The sequence below is a fragment of the Festucalex cinctus genome, chromosome 5, assembly GCF_051991245.1.
Source record: "Festucalex cinctus isolate MCC-2025b chromosome 5, RoL_Fcin_1.0, whole genome shotgun sequence".
NCBI classification, from domain to species: domain Eukaryota; kingdom Metazoa; phylum Chordata; class Actinopteri; order Syngnathiformes; family Syngnathidae; genus Festucalex; species Festucalex cinctus.
In genome coordinates this window covers 9171244-9184302 of record NC_135415.1, presented here as the reverse complement: position 1 = coordinate 9184302, position 13059 = coordinate 9171244, and the positions used below count along the sequence as shown (strand labels likewise).

Genomic DNA, 13059 nt, shown 5'->3' with positions numbered 1-13059 from the left:
GCTTGTTCACTCTTTCACAAGATATCACGCTATGAAAAATATTGCATCAGCTGTCACCTTAAGCCTGCAGGAAATGTCAGTGACCTCGGGAAAATATCTGGCCTGAGTCTGCACTTGTGTTTCCACCTGGTGCTGACCACCAGTGGACATGCTGTGAGTGACCCCGCAGTCCCACAAGGCCGTTCGTGTTTTATGTTTTGCTCTTGAATTCTCTCCTAGCAAGAAGGCCCTATTTGTGACTCGAATTATGAAAACCCTTCGAAAGAAAGTGCTCACTTTTGACTGATTGAAGAGCAAATGATGAGGAACACCTCTGAGAATGAGGCGCGATTTGTTGGGAGTGGAGACTGCATGTGTCTTCCTCCTATTTTATCCACAGCAGTCTGAGTGAAGGAGTTTCCCATTCAAGGCCTGCAACATTGCAGCCCCACACTGGTCACGCCTGGTTAAATATAGACATCCAAATGAGCCACTGCAGTAGTGGAAATGCAAAGCCACTGTATTTACACTGTCAGAATGCGATGATGTAACTTGTGCGCAAATATACTGTAGCCTGATATACTGTAACTGTAGTGATCCAATTTAATAGGCAAAGCCATCTGTTCATGACAAGAAATAACTCTGTTGATCAATGACTTCACAATCAAAGGTCAACAGGGTAAAATGCTGCATTGATAATGTAGTCTATCAACATTATATACAAAATAAATTAAAATAAACAGTACGTAGATTCAGGTACAAGTTTTGAGTCAGGCAAGTCTTTTTCAATAGATAATTATACTAGAGTAAAAATGCAACAAGCACATGGCAGAATCTGTGTGTCAATGTACCCTAATTAAGCTAATAACATGGAAAAATGTTCCAGGGGTTATTTGCCAGACAAGATTTGCTGGTGTGACTGCTCAATTCCTCAAATAGTGAGCAGTTTATTGTTCGAAGTAAGAAGTTTATGTGAGGGAAGCGAATGAAATGTGTGACAGCTACATAATAGCGATTTCTATTTGTATTTTCTAGGTTTACGCACCGTCACATATCATTTGAGCACCTGCCTCAACATTGCAGCCAAATGAGACAACTTTAAATCCTCTGGGAAAGTTATAGTGATGCAGCTTGCACTTCAGTGTTTTGTTTGCAGGTTTCATTAATTGCTTCTCTGTTTGACTAAAGGTGAAACCATTGTTGAACCAAGACAAACATGATTTAATTAAGCAAGTTACTTGGGGACAGAACGGGAACAGGTTTGCTTTTTTAAATGACATGAGGTTATTACGATCACATTTTTGGCCAATTCACTGACTGGCTACATGCCGTTCTTCAGCTCTCTCCTACTGTTTATTTACTATTCTCACCAACAAAACTGGAGTGTGCCAAAGTATACTTACTGGTTGGAATCATGGCTCGAGTAGGCAAGGGGAATTCCAGTGAGCTTGCATAAGAAATGAGAGAATTTGTAACATTGTCAACGTCCTTGGTGATTAATTGAGGAACAGTGTCTATTAGAGCAGAGGCCATGACTTGTTCAACTATTTGAAATTGCACAACCTTGATTTTACTCAGGTGTATTTTATTCACACTTTACAGAATTCATCCGTTACAGTGCTCCACTGGTTATGATATTATTCTGAGTATGTATTCACCCAGCATTCACACCCTTAAAAAGAAAATAGGCTTGAAATGTATTTTGAGTGTGTTAAATTCTTCTTGCTGAAGTTCAAAACAGTACTTAAGTTCTGCAGGCTAATTTTGATCTACTCCGCAATGACATCCAACAGCATAAAGTCAACCCCAAAAATGTTTTGACAATATATTGTATCGAAACACAGCATTCTGATTAATAATGCATTTGTGGAATATGAGTTATGCAGCAAAGTCCACCCATTTTTCTACATCTCAGGGGGCGGCCATTTTGCTATGTTGCTAACTGAAAATGACATCACAGTTGCTCAGGAAACAGGAAATAACCAATCACAGCTCAGCTTCAGAAAACAGGTGAGCCATGATTGCTCACTACCAAAGCCGTGTACATCTGTGAAGTCATTTTTAGTCAAAAGCAAGTGGCAAAATGGCCGCGCCCTGAGATTGATAAAAACGGGTGGATTTTGCTTCTTAACTCAAATTCCAAAAAACACAATATTAAACACAATACCGTGTTTAGACAATTGGGCTGTATGGAACATAACAATGTAATGAACATATTTGGTTCACTTCCCCTCTGTAATAATAATAATAATAATAAGCGATCAGATATCGATACTTTTCGAATTGGTCGATTTTAGCCAGAGGAAGAACATCTTGGCAAAATATTCCAAAGAAGCAAACATCTTTGACTCAAGACAGAAGAAACTAAATCCAAGCAGTTCTTAGGCTGCAAAAGAGAAAATAGTTGACCCAAACAACTGCTGTTGCCCAGTTTCTCCCTGACAACTGTCGTGACCTCGAGACCATGTGAAACGGGTACGGTTATGTCCTTCTTTGTTCACAGCTTAAATGTGTCCTTTGAGAAGATGGTTTCTCCACGTAGAAACATCCCAGTTTCGGTTTGAATTCAAGGAAGGAATTGGTATTGGATCAGAAGAACTACACAAGAACTGGGTCACCCACCTACATATATATCTGGCCTGAAGTGTTTGCAGCAAAGAAAAAGTCATCACATCCTTTCATACTTTTCTTTCTTTGATTTTGAGCATAGTCATTTGAACAATATTTTTTTCTTAAACGTTTAGTCTATATCCTAACCCTTGCACAATCCCATTGTCTTTCATACAGCAGAGGAGACACCATGTTGTGTCTACAGACTAAGGTAACTCATGAAGATGGTCAGTTCACAGCAAAACACTGCAATTTACTTACTACAGCCTACTGTCACCAAATCAACATATCCAATGTTTTATGGAGTTTTGTTGTGCCGAAATAAAATAAATGTATGTAAACACAAATAGTAATAAGGAAAAATATTTGTAATATTTGTAGCTATTATAATCCTACTTTTTTAAATGACCTTTTATTGCATATGATAGATCTATTTATCACATTAGCCTGCAACTTTGAGGTGAAAAAGTAGTGTGATGACTCAATCAATACCTTATGAAACCAACTTTAACAGTATTATCTTGTGCAACATTATATATTAATCAGGATGACTTATCTGACATGTTTTGGTCCACTGCTGAATTTGCTGTATTGCGGTTTCTTTCCAACATGTTCTATATAGACCCACTAACCAAAACATAGTATTTTGAGTAATATTGTGCTTGTGGAATATGACTAAGGCAGCAAACTCCTCACGTTTTTATCCATCTTGGAGGGGGGCCATTTTGCAACTTGTTGACATCACAATTGCTCAGGTAACAACCAATCACGGCTCAGCTTGTAAATGTCACATAACCAATCACTGCTCAACTTGTAAATGTCACATGACAAAACTCAGAAAGGTGGGGTGTGATTAGTCGTTACCTGAGCTGTGATGTCATTTTCAGTCAACAGCATGTCACAAAAGGGCTACCACCTGAGATGGATGTAAGCATAGGTGGATTTTGCTTATCCACAAATGCATTATCAATCACAATGCATTCTTTAGTGGGGGTTGCATACAACATATTGAAAATAATTTTGGGATCGACTTGGCTTTACATACTAGAACCCATACACTTGCGCAAAAAGTACAACAAATACGCCCATGAGACGTTGTACGTTTCAAGTATTTTGTTTATTACAGAGCACAAGGAAGTGTCCAAGCTGAACATGAACCACATTACAGAAAGAGCTACGTGATCTTAATAGAAGCACATTTGTGTGAGGGCGTTGAAAAGAAGCAAAGGGGTAGAAGGAATAGACAAGGCACGTATACACTTACTGTAGCCAACGTTTATGACCAGCAATAAGAGCACTACATTGGATGGCCATGTAAACAAGGTTGGTTTCTCTGTACTACACCAACCAAATGTTGCCATCATACTGATGAGTGTTTGTAAGAGCCAAGATCTGAAGATGATTTTAATTTACATTTAAAAAAATAATAAAGGGCAACCAGCTGATCTAAAAATATTTGTGCAGTCCAAAAATAAAAATGTAAAAGAGTCAAACATTTGCCAATTGTTTTTGAGGTTGACCCAAAGCTTTTCTGTACAACACTTTGGAGCCTCAAGCAAACAAGCAAATGATCAAGTCAAGAGGAATTCAAGATTCAGTAACCAACCGTTTTAAAGCTGCCTTCTGAAAGCTCAACTTCTCTGTATCCACGCTGAGCTCCAGAGAACAAATAAATAGTGTTGTCATTGGAGATCCAATAAGACTGACAACTCCACCAGACGAAAGATGTGAAGTCAGGTTTCTCTGTAACTACACCTGCCATCTGTACATCTGTGGAGTGCATGGGGCTTCACAATTTGTTTTTCTTAAAAAATAAAAATTTCATTGTTATCAAGTTCATCTAACACCTCTGCAGACCAGAGCAGTGACATAGCAGCCTCTGACTTTTCTGTATGACGTCAGAAAACGCAAAGGTCTGCAGCGGCATGTGTGGGCCATAGGAGAGCTTGAAAATGTAACATTTGGGGGCTCTTCAGCATGCAACGCATAGCATTTTTTTTTTTTAACAGCGACAACTTTTTCCATTTCATTGTGCCACTCTAGCATCCTCCATCAAGAAAAGGAGTGATGCTAGCAAAAAAAAAAAAGGGAAACAAGACAAGTGGGTGAGGGAATAGTTGTACCAGACTGACCGAGGAAGAATGTTGCTCAGGCCAAAACGACAAGATGATTTTCTTTGCCGGACGTATATGCTCCTCTCGTAGTAGCACCAGTGAGTGAAGGCCAACTACAGCAATTCACACCAACACTTTCCCATTGACTACTAGACTAGACTCGTGTTGAACGACAAGAGAACTACAGTCAATCAGGCTATAGCACAGTGATTAGCAAAAGCAGAAGCGGCAAATTCTTGTAACCCCAAAGTTAAAAAAAAAATAAAAAATGCTTCAAGAGGGCAGCATAATGCAACTAGCAAAACAGAGGACAAATATGCACATGGTAAATGATGAATCATTTTAGAGAAAGAGAGAGGAAGAGAACGAGAAAGACAGCTAAGGGCATTTCACCCCCTGAATCTTGGAGGCTTCTCTGTAGTATACACCAACAAGCCTGGGGGCGAAAAGCTTAACAAGTTTAGTATTTGAGCTTTTTGGGAACCTCCCATGGGAAGGAGTCACGGCCAAAGTGGCCGTAGGCTGCCGTCCTCTGATACAAGGGCTTCTTCAGATCCAGATCCCTAGAATACATAACCAACAAGTTTAGCAGCAACCACACACACATATACACACAATGAGATCCGACGCACACGTTAAACCTCACAGAGGTTTAAAAAAAAAAAAAAACATCACTTACCCCACCTACCATCCTTTCTTCTGAGCAACGGCAACTTAATTCTGAGCTCTCACCATGCAAACCTGAGTTACTAGTAGACTAAACTCCCTTGTAACTACATCAAGTGGCGAGCACAGCCCTCATCCAAAGAAAAGCAAAGAATCCAGGAGTGTGAGTGACCAGCCTGTGGCTTCCGTCATACATTACCTGACAATGACTCCTGGACGGAGGTCAAAGTTCTTCCGGACGATGTCCAGCAGCTCCCGCTCGCTCATCTTGGAGGTCCCATAGTGGAAGATGGAAATGGAGAGGGGGTGGGCAACTCCGATGGCATAAGACACCTAACATCATACACGAAACGTAGCTGCAATGGAAGCCAACAAAAATCCATCCGGCTGCAGTCGAGCGCCTGACTGACCTGAACCAAAACTCTCTTGCAGAGTTCAGCCTTCACCAGAGACTTGGCAACCCAGCGAGCAGCGTACGCAGCAGAGCGGTCCACTTTGGTGTAATCTTTGCCAGAAAAAGCCCCGCCTCCGTGGGCCCCCCAGCCGCCGTAAGTGTCGACGATTATCTTGCGCCCCGTCAGTCCGGCATCGCCCTGTGAACGCAGCGACGACGCTCAAGACGGGTGAGCAACAAGTTACGACACGCGCAAATTTCGCACACGCACTTGAGGGCCACCAATGACGAATCTGCCGCTGGGCTGCAGGTGGTAGATGGTGTCATCATCCAAATAATTACACGGAACAACAGACTTAATGACTTTTTCCTTCAGGGCATCTCGCATCTCTTCAAGGCAAATCTCTTCGTCGTGCTGAACAGAGATGACAATTGTGTGCACGCGCACCGGGAGCATGGCGCCACGGTCCTGACGATACTGCACAGTCACCTGAGTGGAGGTCAAGGACACATCAGCTTATAATCGGTGCTTCTTGAGCCAGGTGGATTTTTTTTTTTTTTTTTTTTTTGACGGTACTAAAATAAAGTGTAATTGCACATCAACTACTGTAGGTGGCAGTGGTGCCCATTGTCAGAATGCACAAGGAGTAAGTATTAGTTCCACAGATGAGAAACTAAATTATAAATCAGTCTTGGGAAAAAATTGTATCGAACATCCCTATAACGATAAAGGCAATATCATGATATTAAAACTGCCACAATAGCGTCGTTGTCATGTTCACGATATTCAAAAGGAACACATCTGTTAAAAAAAAAAAAAAAAAAAAAAAAAAGTCAGGTTGATTTCCATTTGTGCAGTTCTAGCGTCCTCTGGTGGCTATTTGCGGAGTGCAATTTAATTTTCATTAGGGATGTTTTGGCCCTTCTATGTTTTAAAATCTACGCTAATTGTCAGATTAAGGGAACAATCCGCCTGTGAACCGAGTCAATATGTGGAGGAGCTCAATGTTTGCGTGCATTAACATGCAAGCGCCTCAATATTTTTATTAGAGATTATAAGTGGTTTATATGCATTGTTATGTACAAAAGCAAAATATGCTTTCATACAGTGTCTTTTTTTTTTTTTTTTTTTTTTTTTTAACAATAGTGTGACCAGAGGTAAATATCGCCAACCTCCTCACAATACCGTGATAATTATCGTTATCGTGCGCTTCATATCGTGATATTGTATTGTGATGTTTGGATATCGTTACATCCCTACTAGTTACCAGATATAACTTTTCATTTTATGCTTTAAAGTTGGATGTTACAAAACTGTTTTTCTTACCTTAAAAAAATAAAGAGAAATTGAATATCATGGGAAAATGACAATTTTCACAATAATGTCTTAACATTAAACAGATGCTGCCTGTCATATTTCGACTATAGTTAAATGACCTCCTCTTTCTTCTATTTTCCCGTATGTGGTCTTAATTTAAAGTGTTATCATCCCTGCGCTCAACATAACACAAAGATACCTACCTGTGTCTTAGAGTCAGGCCGGAGCCACGGCAGAGTGCCGTTGCGTCGGAGCTCGGCCATCTTGGCATTGAGTTTGTGAGCAAGCACAATTGTGAGGGGCATGCATTCTTTTGTCTCATCAGTGGCATATCCAAACATCAAGCCCTTGAAAGCGGGGGGGAAAACAACTATGTCATGTTCACATGCCATTTTGGGACATTCTGAGCAAGAGGATGAACGTAAAAACTGACCTGGTCCCCAGCTCCAATGTCCTCTTCATTGCGGTCAATGTGGACACCCTGAGCTATGTCAGGAGACTGCTGCTCCAAGGCCACAAGGACATTGCAGGTCTTGTAGTCAAACCCTGAGACAGAGAACACAATGTCACGATTCCTAAACAAATGACTTGGCATAAACATTGCACTTACAACTTCTGCATTTGACTTAAATTATCTGAGAAAAACAGTCATCCGGAAGCTGAACAAACCTTTAGCAGAGTCGTCATAGCCAATCTGGCGAATAGTTTCCCGCACAATTTTCTGATAGTCCACTGTAGCTCGTGAGGTCACCTCACCAGCTAAAAGGATCATCCCAGTCTTGGCAACCGTCTCTGTTGGAACAAAACAGAAAACGTGACGTCACCAAAAATAACATCTTCCATGAGTTTAATGGAAGGAAAAGCTTCAATAGCCTTACCGCAAGCAACCTTGGCATCGGGATCTTGCTTGAGATGAGCGTCGAGGACGGCATCACTTATTTGATCGCAGATCTTGTCTGAAAAGAAGTTCAATTACAGCAAAAGGTTACAGTGAAGCAGAGTGCAGCCCATGTGCTCGGTGGGAGTGGCTCAACGAGCCGCCATTTCAAACGTGCACATGTGGTGGGGGCCCAGCTAACCGGTAGCAAAGCAACTCGACAAGGCACACGGCCGCTCCACATCTCGTCTCTGTTCGAGGTTTCTTCCTGAAATGGACTTTTCCCTCCTTGGCATCGTGTTTGCCCACGCGGGGTTCAGTTAGCCTCTCAGATGAGTAACGAGCGTTTTTCTAGACTTCCTCAATATGTCAAAATGCCTCGTGTAACTTGACGCTACACGAATATAATGCAATATTTTATTTTTGCAAAGCGACTGAATTACGAGTAGCAATTAAACTCCCAATTCTTCCGACGTTTAGCTACTTATCTAATCGACAAGCAGTCATGTGATTGTTCAACTACATCTAGAAAAAACAGTTAAAAATAAAGACCAAGTACACATAAAAAAATGACAATCCGGTCGGGAATTAAATATTAGCACGCCACAAATCCAAACAATTACTAGAGCCAAGATTAGCAAGCTAGCTATTGGCGCGTGTGCCTGGTAGCGCCTACCGGCCCATCATTTCTTCAGCGAATGCTGACTCACAAATATTCTATAAGTACCCGACGTTCATTATACTTATACGTTTCATTCATTTCGACAACCAAACATCGACCGTGTGCCGCCGACTAATTACGTTAAAGTGGGCTAAAGGGCCAGCGTGTACTTACCGGGATGCCCTTCTCCGACAGATTCCGAGGTGAACAAGAAGCAGTCCTCGTCAATGACAGAATTGTGAAAACCATTCATCTGGCCGTTCATCATCTTTAACGACTAATGATTGACCAAAGCGGGCGTAACGGCGGAAATGTCAACAAAGGGAGTGTGCTTGTAGTGGCAACTCTGACGAAGGTCAGCCTTCCTCACTCAGCCTGTGTAACCCTCATGGCGCGCAACTCTGATTTTATGCGGTGAAGTCAGTAGACGTGACGTCATAGGTGTGGGCCATACCAATGACGCGACTGAAGGGGTGGTGTCTTATATGAATGCAACAGACCGTTCGCTGTACTCGATATGCCATGTTCTCCTTTGTAAAGCTGGAGGAAGGAAAGTTCTAATATGAAATGTTAGTCTTTGTAAAGTAAAATCGTATTCACTGTAACAGACTAAAAATACAGCCATATCTCACTGAGGGGCGAACATTTGCGACGCTAACGAATGTTCGTTCAAGGTTGCAGCGTTTCTTACCTCAACATTCTGCTCCCCAAACAGTCTTAATGTTTCTCTACAGTCGTAATCTTTCTTGTTGCAAGGAAAACTTTGATGTTTAAGCCTGTTTTGCACTGAGGGCGAACATTTTGTGATGCTAACAATTAAACAAATGTTGATGATTACACATCAAGGTTGAACAAACCCTGACTTGAGATCAACATTTTCTAGTATCCTAAACGTTCATCCCTCAGTGGGATTTGGTTTTGGGTTGCCATAAGGAAAGCCTAACTAGACTGGCTAAGTTTTTCAGATAATCCAGTTTGTAAAAACAACATTTCAGATATCTGCAACATTTTCCATTCTGCAAGGTTTCGCCAAGGACAAATGACACCACTTTTGCCATATGTTCAGGCTTATTCATTCCAAAATCTAGAAAAGTTATTCAAACTTGCCTCCATTTCTTTTCAGATCTCTTAATTTAGGATTTAACGATTAAAAAATTAATGTTGCGTCCGAATAAAATTGAGGATATCTTAAACTGGAATTACATATTTCTAAACCGTGTTAAAGTGAGATTTCTTAATTTCAATGTTAATTAGGTGAAATGTAGTGATATGTAATTGGAATTATGGCTAGTCAGAATTAAAACGGTTGATATCTATCTTTCTGGAACATCTACCATTCAACTGCATATCTACAATTCTGTAACTGGATTGTAGATATTAATGAGTCCGGCACACATGAAAGGCAAAAGTGATAGTGATATGAAAGGAGATTGTAAAGTGCATACAGAATTACAGATAGTGCTAGCTGTTGTTTAAACTTAATTCACACTTACATTGTAGATGACTTAAATTAATATTCCATAATCATTTGTCGAAATTGAAAAGACATTTATTTCTTGTTTACAAGGTCAAAGACACAGAAAGGCCCTGTTGTTGATTTTATAACTTGTAAATGTTTTACAATGGCTTGCAACATACCAACAATGTTTAATCATTCTACATTTATCACCATTTCAAAAGGATAGATAGTGATAGAGTTATCTGGTTGAATAGGGCTTATTGCGTCTGCCTCACAGTTATGGGGTTCAGGGTCTAAATCTCAGGTCCGGCCTCCCTGTATGGAGTTTGCATGTGCTTCCCATGCTTGTATTGGTTTTCTTAATTGTCCCAGAGGACCACATGAGCGGGCTTTTAGCTTTTTCTAACAATAGCTCAGCAATTAAGCGACATTGGGATTTCCTTGGAATTGCGATGGTTTGAAAATGTAAACACTTGCATTCATCATGAGCTACAAAGAAGTTCTCACTTTCAAAAACGTTGGTGACTGCTGCTCTAAATTGTCTTTTGGTGTATGTGAGCATGAAAGGATGTTTGTCATTATGCGGTTTTCATGGCAAGAAAATGTATTCCTATTGAAGTTCAAAAGAAAAAGTCACAGCAGGTGACATGTTGAAGGCATTTAAGGTAATACATATAATATGTTGATTTAACCAAATTGAATGTGTCTCCAGTATTATTATGTAATAGGTAAATATATATTACGGATACAAATATTGACAAAAAGTAAACAGAATACAGCAGTGAGCAGAACAGAGTGTAGCATTATCTTGTATTTTAACTTCATTATTCTACATGTAAAAACTCCCCCATCTCTATTTTGCTTCAGGTGCTGTGTGCTATTGTGTAATATAATTATGCTCTGTTGATTGTGAACATGTTGTACCTGTCTGGTCGGTAAATGAACAAATACACCAAATGACTTCTTAGACTTTGGTTTTGCAGGGTTATAAAACAAGTCCCAAATATAGAGGAACATGGCTGTAGCTTTATAGTTTATCTGGAGCTCAAGTTCTCTTTCAATATAAGATTTCTTAACATCATCATGAATATCTGTTAGGCAAGCATAACCATACTGTTGCTAAAACCATGGCTGGAACCAGACAAATGTGGGTTGGTATCAATCTTGATTCATAGCTATTATCAAACCAGACTGAGATTAGTGCTAACAACATGAGAGTCCACATTCTGTATTCCATCCATCCTACTTCCACTTGTGAAGTTCCCATTTCCATAACAACAAAGTGGTACGATCCCTGGCTGGTGTTGCATCAGTTGCAAATGAGTCAGCATGAATTTGCAAAAAGGATGCTTTCTTTTCAGAGGGCAAAAGCATGATGCAAGAAGCACCTGCTGTTGGGATTTTTTGTTCCTATACCGTACTTTCATCCAGAAAATAGGATCATCATCATCATCGGTCACATCGCAAGTATCAGTACCTTTAAATAAGGATGGTATCGGCACCGATAAGTATATAGCACAATATTAGAGTGACTATCTGCGATTGGCTGGCAACCAGTCCACGGTGTACCCCGCCTACTGCCCAAAGCCAGCTGAGATAGGCTCCAGCACCCCCGCAACCCTTGTGAGGAATAAGCAGTCAAGAAAATGGATGGATGGATACAGTGGCTATTTTACATAGTAGAGGGTCTGGCTACTATTCATTTTTCCTCTCCTTGTTTCAACGCATCGGTCATTTGAGTTTAGTCACTACTAGTTCAGTTTCATTTTGAAACAGCATCATGTCATTGTGGTCTTCACTGAAATAACGCATCATATTCATATTTAGTCAACTGAAGCAGCCATTTTGAACAATCATAAAATAAAAAATAAAAAAGGCAGCAGAGCACTGTGATATTTTACTTATTGAGAACCTTTTTGACCTCACGTCAGTTTAAGACAATATTCTTGCAAGCTTGTATTGTACTGAAATCATTTTCAGTAAGTCACACACACTCAATAATGTACACATCATACAATAAATCCAACATTTTATTGAAATGTATATATATATATATATTTTTTTTTTTTTACAGCAACTTAAGAAATCAAATTAAGAAAAGAAAAACAGTTTTCAACGATTCCCCCAGCCCACTGAAATAATACTCTCTCACTGGCCAGCAGAATTCAGGCTCATTTCATAGATACACGCACAGTATATCCAAATATGAAAATAAATACATAATTTAATTAAAGAAAATAAACTTTGTGGCATAGATTGTCTGCTTTTTTAAATATCATACTTCATTTTTATCTTTCTGATACATATTACTCTATTTCAGACACATAGGAAAACAATGACATTCTGTAGACATATTTTTCACAAGTCACTGATCATGACATATATATCTAATTTATCTCACATTCTTATTTTTTTACGTCCTACTATAAACAAAGGTCCATTATGCTATACTGTATTTTAATGAAAAAATAAATAAAATACATTATTACACTTTGAAATCATTCAAAAGCTTCAGATTTATGCAAGTGTAGCTATCCTTGTAGTTTTCTTCATCTAACACTTACACAGAAAGTACAATTTTGAACCATCATATCTTTTCTAATGTTCTAACCACCTTCACAAAATGACACAGAGTCCAAAACAGCACTTGACGGCACAAAAATCACAGTACTGGAATGTCGAGTATGTCCACGCCATGCAAACGCAATCATTCAGAAAAACGCGCACGCACACACCGAATCTTAGACATACACACTGAGGTAACAGCTACACAATACTGCCCTATGCTAAAGGGTCAAAGTGTGTTCGACATCACACTCCAACAAGGTCACATAACTATTGTACTGTCAAATAATTACTTGGGATCAGTGAAGGAGAATCTTTGCAAACAGAACAAGACACAGGACATGAAATTAAACTGGACCAAGAAATGTATTTCTATGAAATATCACATTGCAATTCGGATATTTCATAATAATGTG

At 39.7% G+C, this 13059-nt stretch overlaps 1 protein-coding gene across 1 annotated transcript; it reads right to left on the bottom strand.

The window, feature by feature from the left end:
• Positions 1–3684: 3684 nt before the first annotated feature.
• mat2ab (methionine adenosyltransferase 2Ab) lies at positions 3685–9038 on the bottom strand. The gene is made up of 9 exons (XM_077522433.1): positions 8794–9038; positions 7960–8037; positions 7751–7873; positions 7515–7627; positions 7285–7428; positions 6035–6253; positions 5780–5962; positions 5569–5702; positions 3685–5266 (listed from the first exon to the last, which is right to left on the bottom strand). The coding sequence occupies exons 1-9, from the start codon at positions 8885–8887 to the stop codon at positions 5164–5166; spliced, it is 1191 nt and encodes a 396-aa protein (XP_077378559.1). The 5' UTR covers positions 8888–9038; the 3' UTR covers positions 3685–5163.
• Positions 9039–13059: the final 4021 nt, after the last annotated feature.

Excerpts from the sequence above, each read along its gene's own strand:
- mat2ab (XM_077522433.1), bottom strand. The coding sequence starts at position 8,887 with ATGATGAACGGCCAGATGAATGGTTTTCACAATTCTGTCATTGACGAG. Across the intron at positions 7,429-7,514 it reads ACATTGGAGCTGGGGACCAG|GGCTTGATGTTTGGATATGC; the intron begins GTCAGTTTTTAC and ends CCCGCTTTCAAG. Across the intron at positions 5,267-5,568 it reads CGTCCAGGAGTCATTGTCAG|GGATCTGGATCTGAAGAAGC; the intron begins GTAATGTATGAC and ends TATGTATTCTAG.